This window comes from Rhipicephalus sanguineus, chromosome 3, assembly GCF_013339695.2.
Source record: "Rhipicephalus sanguineus isolate Rsan-2018 chromosome 3, BIME_Rsan_1.4, whole genome shotgun sequence".
Lineage (NCBI taxonomy): Eukaryota > Metazoa > Arthropoda > Arachnida > Ixodida > Ixodidae > Rhipicephalus > Rhipicephalus sanguineus.
The window spans coordinates 118659381-118671549 of record NC_051178.1 but is presented as its reverse complement, the minus strand read 5'-3'; the positions used below and the strand labels follow the sequence as shown (position 1 = coordinate 118671549).

The 12169-nt window shown below is 49.1% G+C and overlaps 1 protein-coding gene across 1 annotated transcript; it reads right to left on the bottom strand.

The window, feature by feature from the left end:
• Positions 1 to 1309: 1309 nt before the first annotated feature.
• LOC119385787 (uncharacterized) lies at positions 1310 to 4584 on the bottom strand. The gene is made up of 2 exons (XM_037653171.2): positions 4171 to 4584; positions 1310 to 1921 (listed from the first exon to the last, which is right to left on the bottom strand). Exons 1-2 carry the CDS (start codon positions 4582 to 4584, stop codon positions 1310 to 1312), a joined length of 1026 nt encoding a protein of 341 aa, XP_037509099.1.
• Between the last annotated feature and the right edge of the window lie 7585 nt (positions 4585 to 12169).

Sequence of the window (12169 nt, the reverse complement as noted above, 5' to 3'; positions counted from 1 at the left end):
CACGATGCAAACTGATTGTTATTCAAGCATGCTCGAACTCACTGCTGCTTTGGATTCGTTCAGTGACGTTTGTTTAATGACATTGTTAAAGGCGCTGATGGTGCAGTCCCGTCAAAACATGTGTTAAGAACGTAAAAATTGAGCTAGTTAGCACGGATTCTTGATAAAAGAAGTTAGGCGTACAAACACGGACACAAGAGAAGAGTATCAAGAAAACACAAACGCGGATTATTAACTCAAAAGGCGCACTGCGGCGGAAAAAAAAGAAGATACAAAAAGTTGTCTGCGCGTAGGCATGGAGCGCCACCGGTTCATAAGCACACGTCGGGTTCTACGCCGGAGATAATTATAGTCAGGCATTTCGATTCATTTTTCTACAAGTTAATCGACGATTGCCTTGCGCGTTCGCTACCATTGTTATCGGTAGGCTATACCTTGACCATTAGACGCGTTTGTTCATTCTTGTACCTGTGCAACGCTGCACATTCATCGAACGTAGGCGTGCATTTACACTGTCAACAATGTAAAGATAGATTATATGCAACCTCCGGTCAACGACCTCTTATGCTCCATTAATCTGATTAACACACAGGGGCCCGTCTGCCCTACGTAGAAGGAACTTTTTATATATACCAGTGCACACATGTAAGGCAATTAGTTTCTTCGTGTGGTTTACGAATCGCATGTCAGTCCGACTTTTATCTATTACTTCCTCATTCTTTCTCTGCATGGCAGGGCATATCTTGCCTATAGTTTATTGGCAGCCGTAAAAACAACATTAACTCCTACGTACTCCTGCTTCCTTAGTCTTAGAGATAATCCATGGATGCAGGGAATACCTATGGCACGCTTGTTTCTAATGCGTTTTCTATTAAGTTTTCGTGTCTGTTTATGTCGTCTTGATATCTTCCCTTGCGTCCGTGTTTGCACACCTACCTTCTTTTATGATGAACATCTCTGAAATCTGGAAAATCATCAGGGCCGATGAACTACGAAACATTCACGCTCTTCCCCACTAATACTTGAGTTTTATAGTTGTGGAACAGTTTAAAGGCTCTGGCTGTTCTCATGAGCAACCGCTGCGCTCAGGTGCACGTAATTGATAAACAACCGCAAGGCAACGCAGGTTTATGTCACCCCATCTTCTGGCGTGCCACAACGTTTCGTTATTTAATGCACCAAGTGAAACAGTTCGCATAAAACGCTACCGCCGTTTTAAATGCGCAGCGCGAAGACGCAACAGCAAACCTTGCTGTCGCTATGTGGGGCGACGCTCCGCAGGAACTGCCGAGCAAAATGTCCCGAAAAGTTAGTATCGGGTGCCGGCGGCCTCCTTGCGCTTGTTCATCATGTAGCAGGCGGCCGTGACGCCGCTCAGCACGAGCAAGATGGCGACGGCCGACACTCCGATGATGGCGAGCTGGAACTCCTGCTCGCCGCTGTCCTCGCACTTGCGGCTGCCCGGGTTGAGCACGTAGCCCGCCTTGCAGACGCAGCGCCCTTCGACGCACTCGGCGTTGCCGTCCAGGCAGGCGCTGGTGGACTGGCACGTCGACGCGTCCGACTTGGCCACGCAGTGGCCGGACTCGGCGCTGAAGCCCGTGCGGCAACGGCACACGTGCTCCTCGCACTGCGACCCGTTGTCGGCGCCCGCGCACTGCGCGCTGTCCACGCACGGCTGCTCCAACTTGGCCAGCTCGAGGCAGCGCATCTCCAGGCTCGAGTAGACCGGGTGCGCGTCGTCGCACTGGCAGACGGTCGCGCCGCCGCCGGACGCGGGCTCCTTGCACGTGCTGTGCTCGAGCTCGCACTCGACGCTCGTGACACAGGGCTCGCCGATGAGCTTCTTGCCGCCCTCCAGCCGCTGCGTGATGGTCATGGGCGTGCTCAGGTGGAAGACCCGGTCCTCGTCGAGTCGCACCTGCGATCGATCAATCAATCAATCAATCAATCAATCAATCAATCAATCAATCAATCAATCAATCAATCAATCAATCAATCAATCAATCAATCAATCAATCAATGAAGTTTAATCACGATTATACAACTACGGCATTCATGCACAACAGCATCCGCGTCCTGCAGGAAAAGCTGTCGCTGAAACAATAGCTTTAAAAGAGCTGTCAGGTTCCCACAGGGGCAGAAAAAGTATGTGCCAAATTCAAACATCCCCAAATGAGCACAATATAAAATAGCCCCAAACCCCGATAACAACCTATCAGTTATTTGGTAACGCTGTTGTTATTTTTCAACAATGTTATCTTACAGCGCTCTTGGAAGTGTATGTGCGCGTCTTGTTTTTTGCAAGTACTATTGGCCTGGTGTGCGACCGATGGCGGCGCTGCGAACGGCGCCTGTATGACGTCAGAGCGGGGATTCGCGCGCTTTCGTCTGCTACGTAGGCCCGGCGCCGTGTTGAAACCACCGTTGTGGTAAATCTCAACAAAAAAGCAGTTCAATTGGTTATGTTGCGTATGGTGGCTACTGACGCTGTTCGAACAACCGTGGGACTGCCTTTAACGTTCATTTAGAACTACAACTCTTTGTTCTTTAGAAATGCGGCCGCTTGTCACCGCGGCGAGTGCTGCGCAATGGTGAAGTACTGCTCTGTGCCTCAGTGTACTTCGTCCGCTCGTGAAAAAGGCGTTAGCTTTCACAACTACCCTAAGGACCCAAAGCTGAAGAAGAAGTGCATCGCAAGCTCAGAAGGGGAAGCTTTAGCGCCCCACGCCTTCATCGACTGTGTGCAGCAAGCACTTCGCGGACAGCGACTTCTGCTACCCACCGTACGCGCGACTCTTAGGTAAGCTTGTGACCGTGCTTAAGAGCCCCGCCAATACTTAAGGCGTTTATTGCACGCAGGCTATAAGCATAGGCGACTTACACCAGGTGTGGTGCCGTCCCACAACCTGCCGCGAAGGCCCCTAGACAAAGAGCCGACGACGCGGCCTCCGAATCGCCTCGCAGGAAAGCGCGCCTCGTGAGCTCAGCTGAGCGGCGCAGGATGTCCGAGACTACGGCTGCATTTGGATGGTGTACATACGTATTTTACTTGTGAAGGCAAGCGTGCGCCTAGCGGACTGCTTATCATAATGTCATAAGCGAAACCTGTTGCCACTGTTTAGTGCACATTCTCTAAAAGTTGTCACCTGAGGCAGTGCAGACGCTTTTTAAAAAGCGGAGTTCTTTAAGCTTTTTGTTAGGCTGCGTGGCGTGAAACTGGACCCATCTTTCCTTTGCCACGTTAATCTCTGTGGCCCTGTGCGTGGTATAATCAGCGATTAACTATTTGTTATATTCTAATACTCATGCGACGGCCTTGTGCGGTATTATAGGAACTACGACGTAATATCGTTCTCACTGAACCAACATTACGGGACAAACTGCGATCATGGGCATCGGCAGGGGGGTGTGCAACAAGGCGGCACTTGCGCACTTGTTTGCAGGACGAAAGCAGCGGCGGTGATGCGATCTCCGTTGACGGCCTCGAACGCGCATTCAACAACGTGGCCTGCGTCGTACACTGCCTCACCCTCGATGAGGCACCGCTACCTTTCACAAGCTTTATCCACATACTTGTTGATGCTGTAGAAGGGCACGCTTACTGAAATATCGAAAGCACCACCCAAACTAATCAGTATCGTACGGCGGAAACAAGATAACGAGCGAGAACACTCACACATACTTTCACTTTCTAACCAGCAATGCGACCGGTGGCATCGGCGCACTCGTCGACCATCCGGGGGATTTCTTGGCCCTGTCGATTGGGCCGCAACTAAAACAAGTTCAAGATTACACTCGAAAACATTCGTTGCAGGCGTTAGTTGACCGTCGCGAGGCTGTTCGTTCGACAAAGTTCCCGCCTGAAGCAGATGATCCGCATACAGGAGCAGCGGCTGCTGCAGCGCGGTTGAGAGCGGAGCCCCCGCTCTGACGTCACGCGCGAGAGGGCGCCACTCCAAGATCTCGCGGCCAATAGCTGCGTGGCACTATAACAACTTTCGTGATGACGTATATGAAGAAGCCCAAATCACAGCCCTTAAATCTTTTGACGACAAAAGAAGCGATTATCGCGAATGGACAAACGAACAAACTCATTCGGTTCCATTCTTTAACCCAAGAACTATCATTCGCAAAACGAAGATAAATCCAAAAGAGGGGATAACAAACCTTGCATCGCACCATACTCGTGTAGTTGAACTGAGCCTTCTTGATGGTCAACGTGCTGCTGTAGGTGTTGCCAGCGCCCTGCGACGTCTTGACGACGGTGAACGGCTCCCCGGTGACGTCCTGGTCGTACATGAACCAGCTCACGACCGACTTGGAGGCGTCGCTGGCGCGCACGGTGCACACGAAGCTCACGTCGTCGCCCACGTACACGACGTCCTCCTGAGCCGAGATGTGAACCTCGGTCTCCTCGTCCTTCTGTCCGTCGCAGAGGGCCCCCAGTGAGGCGAGAACCATAAGGTACACAGCGCGTGGTGGAACGGGTGGAGCCATTCTTTCGTTCAGCTTCGTTCTGCGTACAAACGAAAAGTGCAACCACTGCGACAACAGCTGCTTCTTCTTCTTCTTTTCTCCCATCTCCGCCTTTGCGCTGTGTCGCGTGAATATAACATGGGGTTCCAGAAAGGGGGGCCAGAAAGTAGAACGTGTACCGGGCTTTTCCGTGGAAGAAGTCCCTGCCATGCTTACTTTCTATTTTAAATGCTCATTCTTTGCATCATTCCAGGCTCTTTGCTTTTGCGTGGTCTCGCCTCGTTCTGGGTAGAAACGTATGATCGAACCTCTGTATTTCGACACATGAGCTGATGTTGTGGTGGTGATGATGATAATGATGATGATAACGACGATGACAACGACAACGCTGATACTAGGAATATTGGCACCTACCCACTCAGTGGGATAGGTCAAGAACCGGGCGAATAGAGATAGAATTTTAAAATCTCTATTTATTCTGGAACTTTTGAAATCAATTAGAACGAAGTTTTATCGCGGTCGCAATTATATGGACACTCTCGACGGGTTTTTGCCGTCGGCTTTGCCGTCGCCGTCATGTTCCGTGTAAAGCCCAAATCGATAACATCCCCCGCACGTCGTATGTTCTACGCGCGGGTAAGAGCGCGCGAGCGGGGACGACGAACGCGGCTGAAGGAGAAATGAACCGAGCCGACTCATCTCCGTCGCACGGAGGGCGCACGCGGTGACATCACCCCGAGTGCGAGGCCTGCTGTTGATTGCTGTTCAAGCAGACAGGAAACGCCCCGCCCGTCTTGAAGGAGTATGAAGAAAGGCGGGGGTGGGGGGAAGGGATGTTTCGCTTGAGCAGCAACTGTGAACTTTGATTCTAAGGGCACGGTTGTGATCGCTTGCGCTGGCGCTATCTCGGCAGGCATCAGCAGGCGGCCTCGTATACTCTTCTACGTGCTGCGCTCTCAACGCGAAGAGACTGTGCGAAATCCGCTTTTCTCCCTGGAGCGGTGGTATTCTCTTACACCAGCGTTTTGTAGAGTTACGCGAAACCGGATCCAAAAGAGTTAGCTGCCAGCCTTACTTCGTATAACATTACAATTTGTTGCTATCGCATTCATTACTTCGCCCTTGCGGTGAAACTGCGATTTTTTTATTAATATCAATATTATCAATCAGCCATTTTCATTAAGTACTTAAAAGGAAAGAAAGACAAATAATTAGAGAGCAGGATGTGCGAAATGTTATGATCGATGAATTTAACAGTTAAAGCAATTTGATTCGGAAGTGGATTTCTCCACGGCAGTGCGCATAGCTAAGCCTCTTCGAGTGTCCCAGCACGGCAGCTTCGAAAGACAGCATTGCAGGGACAACAAATGGCATACCGAGTCACTGCACTGTAATTCGAAGGGCTCTTTTCCCAATGAAGGAAAAACGCCGGCAAGTGAGCAAGAATGGATCGATTGTCCCATGATCGATTGTCCAACGACGGCGATGATGTTTCTACAATTTGGTCTTCGAGGGGGTGAGGAACAGGACAAGAATAGAGCTCGCTGAACTTTCATTTAATATCTTAAAGTATTACGAAATGGTAAAAATGGAGAATAAAGAGAAAACAGACAGAGGAGAAACTACAAGCGTTGTGCAATGGGGCAGTCGAACCATACAGATGAACGGTTAACCGTAAAATAACAATAGTGTCTGTAGATTTACGAAGTAAAGAATTTCTGGCACTACGATAAAAATATTTTGAAGATTACAAATTACAACCGTGTACGCTTTGTTCCTTGGACAGAAGCAGTAACGGCATCAGAGTCGTCCTTGTGTTGAACGCACAGTACCAAGGTGTCTAAATATCTTGGCTTCAATGTAACCCAAGTTTGCTAGTTAACTGTGCTTCCTTCCTTCTTGAATCTACCAACTATGGCGTTTGGGCGATTAATGGGGTGATTAAATTTTTCAGACTTTTTACGGAAGAACTACTCATCGAGTGGTTTGGTTGGACCTGAAGAAATATGCCGTAAGCTGGAGTTCAAGTGTTTCTTTTTTTTTATTTACTGATGCCGCATGCTCAGTGTGGGTGATTATAAAGGATTCGGATGGCATTACGATATATCTCTGATTATTTATAATACCAGCACAAAATATGGGAAGTATAGTGTACTACAATAATATCGTTCTAGTACACTATAATGGGAAGTAAACGAACGAAAAATTTTGTAAAGAAAATTGCTGTTAAACAATTAAAGATTTCTTAATGGTTGAGCAAGCACCCCTCTTGCACCATTCACAGATTGGGCACAAGGGAAAGGGTGTGAGACGTGGTAAAAAGCATGATTGTTGATTCCTCTTTCATAGGAGTCGCTGACATCATTAAAGTGAAACATGCTTCCATAGAGGTAGTTGCGACTGTGTTGGACCTTAAAAAATACAATTAACGCAGTGTGACACTGGTCGTTGTGAACTCACCTACGATGCATACAGCAAGTACAGTTGCGGAGTACCTACTACGCCATAATTCGTCATTTTGCGATGTAACCACTACGCGTCTGTATGGCAACACGCGCATCCTACGTAGCCACACACTTTGTTCATGCTGTGGCTGATGATGATTATGAATTATAGCTGAACCCCTTTGTAATGGATGGGAAGCTTTAAACCACGCGTCGTCACGCAATTCACATGGTGTGACGCCTGGCGAGATTCTGTGCTTCTGCCATGCAATATTACTTCTGTTAACGTGACTCCTCGTCCGACATGACGCCTTTGTAAGGTTTTTTTTCCCGCCAAGTCAGTTTCAAAGAGTGGCGTGACTCTGTAGTAGAACTCTTGGCTGCCACGCAGAATGCCTGGGTTCTATTCTCAGGTCGGGTAGCTCTGTAAAGATTTTTCTTAATTTGTTTTCGAGCCACCCACGTGCCTTTTTACTGACGTCACATCCGTGACCGAAATGACGTACTTCAATTCTCGGTGGACCCCGGCATACAACACTTTTGTGTTAAACGTTTGAAGTAATTGGATTTATTTCGTAGAAGTGTTTCCATCATTGAAGTGACATTTGCATAATGCAATTGAGAGTTTTGTAAATATCGATGAAATCTTCTTCGCACGTTTATTCCCATCCGTCGAATTCTTTTCTCGACCCAAACATTTATGTTATATTGCTAGTTTAAGGATATGATGCTCAGTTTGTCCACCACAGCTTGGGAGCTGAATGCGGTATACGTTAACAGCAATTCTTTTTCTAAAGAACGGTCTGTTATCACATTTATTGTGAGCGCCCCTGCAGCATACATCCAGTACAAGTATATATTGACGCGACGCAAACGTATAGTATCGACGCGGGGCTCGTCATCACTGCAGTCTGACGACGAGCCGGCGCTGCCTGCTGTGCTGCGTTCCGTGCCTCAGCGGTACCAGCTGGCACATGACTCGCGCAACCGCGGTGCCGACCAGGGCACCCAGCGAGATGAGGCAGAACACGCCGGCGAGCAGGAAGAAAGCGGCGCGAAACCGCACGCCTTCGCTGCGCACCTCGGGCACGCATTTAGAGCCGTCGAAGCGCCGCCCCTCGTAGCACTGGCACGTGAGGTTGTCGCTGCAGTGCGAATGCTCCACGCTGCACATACTGTCCGCGCTGCACGTTTCCGTAAGGCCCACCTGCGAGTCGGAACAGTGGTCACAGCGCGGCTAAAAATGCCATTTATGGATGACATAAAGGCACCGCTTCATAAAAATTTATTCTGACTATGATTAGGAAAGGTAACCGCAAAACCACAGAAAGAGAGAACACCGTGTGTGTTTTTGCGGTTACCATTTCTGATTGTGAATCACCAAGTGGCCTACATCCAGTCTCTTCTAAGTTTATTATGACGCCGTAGCGTGTCAGGCATGACGAACTCACGCCTTGGCTCGAGATTGAAAGACGGTGCTACTGTTGTAATAGCAGATATCCTACATTATCCAGCACTAGCCGACATTTATTGAATATCAGCATATGCCAAGCAGTGCTGGTATTGTGTGCGTAAATGCAGTATGCCAGTACACCACCGCTTATATCGTTCATACACAGGTTCCCGTGGGAGGGAGGATCAAGGGCTCGTTTTCTTCGTTGGACACAACCTAATCAACGTTATCACATGGCCTTACAAAACAATTAAAAATATTGACGGTGCACTCTTTTGCTCCTGTTTGTGCACTGAAGATGCCACCTAGCGAAACGTCTATGTTTTGTTAATGCGTTATTGTTGAGTGAAGCCAGTGATAAAGACGTTTAAGTATGAATTTTCGCTGGCTTTTGAAACATCTTTTTTTCACGTTAAGATATGATCTCGCATATAAGTGTGACAACTATAGTGGAGTGTATTTCAGATGTGTCTTCGGCAGTCACGTTGTCCGCCGCCGACGTCTGCAGTTTTACACCATGTGAAAACAACTCTTTTTACTTTGGCTCCGCACCAATGCCGAACGAACGTATAATGCACCCAAAACACGCGTGAAACATGCTCCATGTGGTTGAACGAACACAATTTAATGAAACCTACATACAATGAAGTCAACGAAGGTATAGGGCACAATATTGTAGTTGTAACTGCAGTGTAGTATTTATATTAATTACTGAACTACAGTTAAAATACTACAAATAATGTCTCCTATACCTTCTTTGGCTGCATTGTTGGTTTCATCACTCAATCACAGTGGCGTAGTCAGGGGGTGGCACACCGGGCACGTGCCCCTCTCGAAATTTCTTTCTGCTATGGGACACAGAGCACAATGGCACTCGACCGCACTTGCGTGCGCGGCCCCCACTTCGAATTAAGGACGTGCCCGCCCCCCCCCCCCCCCCCCCCCCGAAATAAATTTCTGCCTACGCCACTGCTTCATGCCGTTGGCGATTTCACTAATTGTAGTTGACCACGCACCTCACGCACGCACTCTCCCAACCTGTACTCGCCGCTGCACGAAGGTGCGCACACACAGAGACCGGCGGAGCCGCACACGGTGTTCGGCTCGTCCCTGCAGTCGAGGTCTGTGACGCAGTGCGAGCCCAGGCCCGTGTAGTGCTTCAGGCACGAGCCACGCGACGCCGAGTAGAACGGGTAGCCGCGAGTGCACAGGCAACGGCGAACCTGCGTATGCGTCAACGCGGGGAAGCAAGCAGCTTTTTATGTAGCGCGAGACAACACATGGACACGAGAAGGCACATAGGGCACCACACAGCGCCTTGTGGCATGGGGTGTCCATTGGCGCTGTGTGGCGTCCTTATGTACCTTCTTGTGTCCGTGTGTTGTTTCGCACTTCATCAAAGTTGTACAGCTGATTAGTCAACAAGCCCTCACTGCAACGTTTGTCGACAGCAGGCAGGCCTGTATAGTCTTTTCCATGCGCGCTATAGACAATGGTTTGGGATTGCTGATTTATAATATGTATTCAAACGGAGCATCTCCTCCGTTACTGTATCAAGACCTTATCTTTCTGTAATCCTTCCTATAAGTTTATATAATCTTCCCATAAGCCTCTGATAACGTTGTTCAAGTTGTCTTTCTGAATAATATGAAGTCCTTCACGTTACTGCTTCAGACTTTTTGCACGGTATAAATCTTCTCGCTTATATACCCCGAGAAGAAGGTTGACCGTTGCCTTTTTAATGACTAATTCCTGCGTCCGCTGAAGGCAAACAAATGCACAGACCTGCACGCGTTTCGGTCATATAGTTAGGAGATTCATCGCGTTTTCTTTATTATTATTATTTTTTTTTGCACTGCCAGCCCTTGCATACCTGTCTGGCGAGATCAAAATAGCAGCTGGAATTCCCGTCCACGCAATTGCGCTGGCGGCCGCAGGTGGCGTTGTGCGAAGAGTGAAGCTGGCGGCCACCGTCCGAGCTTATGTACGGCGAAGACATTTTCATTGGTGGCTGCCCAACGCCGCGGGTGCCATTGGCGGTGACGAGGCAGCTGACGCTGCCCACTTTGGGTCGGTCGGCGCGTACCTCGAGCACGGTGTACTCGAGCTCTTCGGGCATCAACGCGCGGTCCTCGCCGTGATGAAGGCCGATGCGGAACGGTCGGTCGGGAGAGAACTGGTCCGCCTCGACGAGCCCGTCGTCCACGAACCACTGGAAGCTGGCCGCCCAGGACACTGGCGCCGAGCACGTGAATTGAATGACCGAACCCACCATCGCCTGCGGACTGGACGTGGTGAGCCATGCCGCGTCGGACACGTTCGTGGGTGTTTCAGTGGTGGCCGAACAGCGATGGTACATCAGCGGCGCGACCACTTGCACCAGCCACAAGTGATGGACGCGGTATCTGAATTGCATCGAACCGCGGTGTCGAACAGCAACGAGGAACGGAGCCGCAGCGAGGCGCATCTTCTTCTTTATTCCAACACGCAATACGCGGGAGACCCACAGTAGGAGGCTGTACATGGTTGTTGCTCCCAAATACGTACAAGCACGAAACGGAGTGTAGCAAGCGATTACTGAAAAATTAGAAAAAAGAAATGCATAGAGAAGTCAACAAGCCAAGGCTCGTACTCACGAATAGTTCGTGCGCCTGCATTGCGAATGATATATTAGCTCCTGTGTGGAGTTAATCCATTCCATTTAAGTACTTTACACTGAAAGGTAAAAATCTGACCGGACCTTTGGCGCACTCCTCCGCGGTCTATACACGCTTAGGCGTACAGCTTACACACCTTAGCTCCCATGCTGCGTCAAAAGAGAAACGTCTTCAGATTGTCGTTTCTTTAACTACCCTGGCGCTTCAGTGAGACATAATTGTCTCATAGCGTACCTTCAAAAGGACCAGAGGCTTGTTTTCTTGCGTGGCTGGGTGTCAGTTTTCAAAACGAGCCTTTCATCAGTAAGAAATAGATAGATAGATAGATAGATAGATAGATAGATAGATAGATAGATAGATAGATAGATAGATAGATAGATAGATAGATAGATAGATAGATAGATAGATAGATAGATAGATAGATAGATAGATAGATAGATAGATAGATAGATAGATAGATAGATAGATAGATAGATAGAAATTGATGAAGTTATAAAAATAATTAGGAACAGCAGAACGCGCCAAAAAACACATATTCTTTCACAGCAACATCGTGATTATCATCATCATCATCATAATCACCATGGCGTACTTTCACTGGATTGCTGTCGTAAATGCTACATGGTTTTTGGCGATGCGAGGCGACGTTTCCGGGCCTGGATATCATTCCAACGCCGTTATTCCCAAGCTTCAGCCACCTCGGACACTGTCGCTGAAGACGGGAGACGTACTGCGATTGCGATGCGACAGTACCATCGCCTCGACATTCAACGTCACTTTCGCCTGGCTTTTCAAAGGCCTCGCTATACCAACAAACCCCCGCCCCGGTCTTTATCGATACAAGATCGTTGTCGCGCGACAAGCCGGCCGCCATCCGCACGTGACGTCGTCTTACAGCACCTTGGACATGGGTCCGTTGCAGTGCGGCGCACGTAGGCACCTACACCTGCCAAATTCTTGTCGAAGGCGTGGTCGTGGACGAACTGCCCTTCGAAGTACGTGTGACTGCCAGCACTTCACAAGAGGTCGACATGCCGGCGGTCTCTGGCACGACCCACTGACGGATGTCAGAACGCAGGCCAGTGGCGCTATCCTTTCGAGGTGAGTGATCCACGTTCGTATAATGGTGGCCTTAA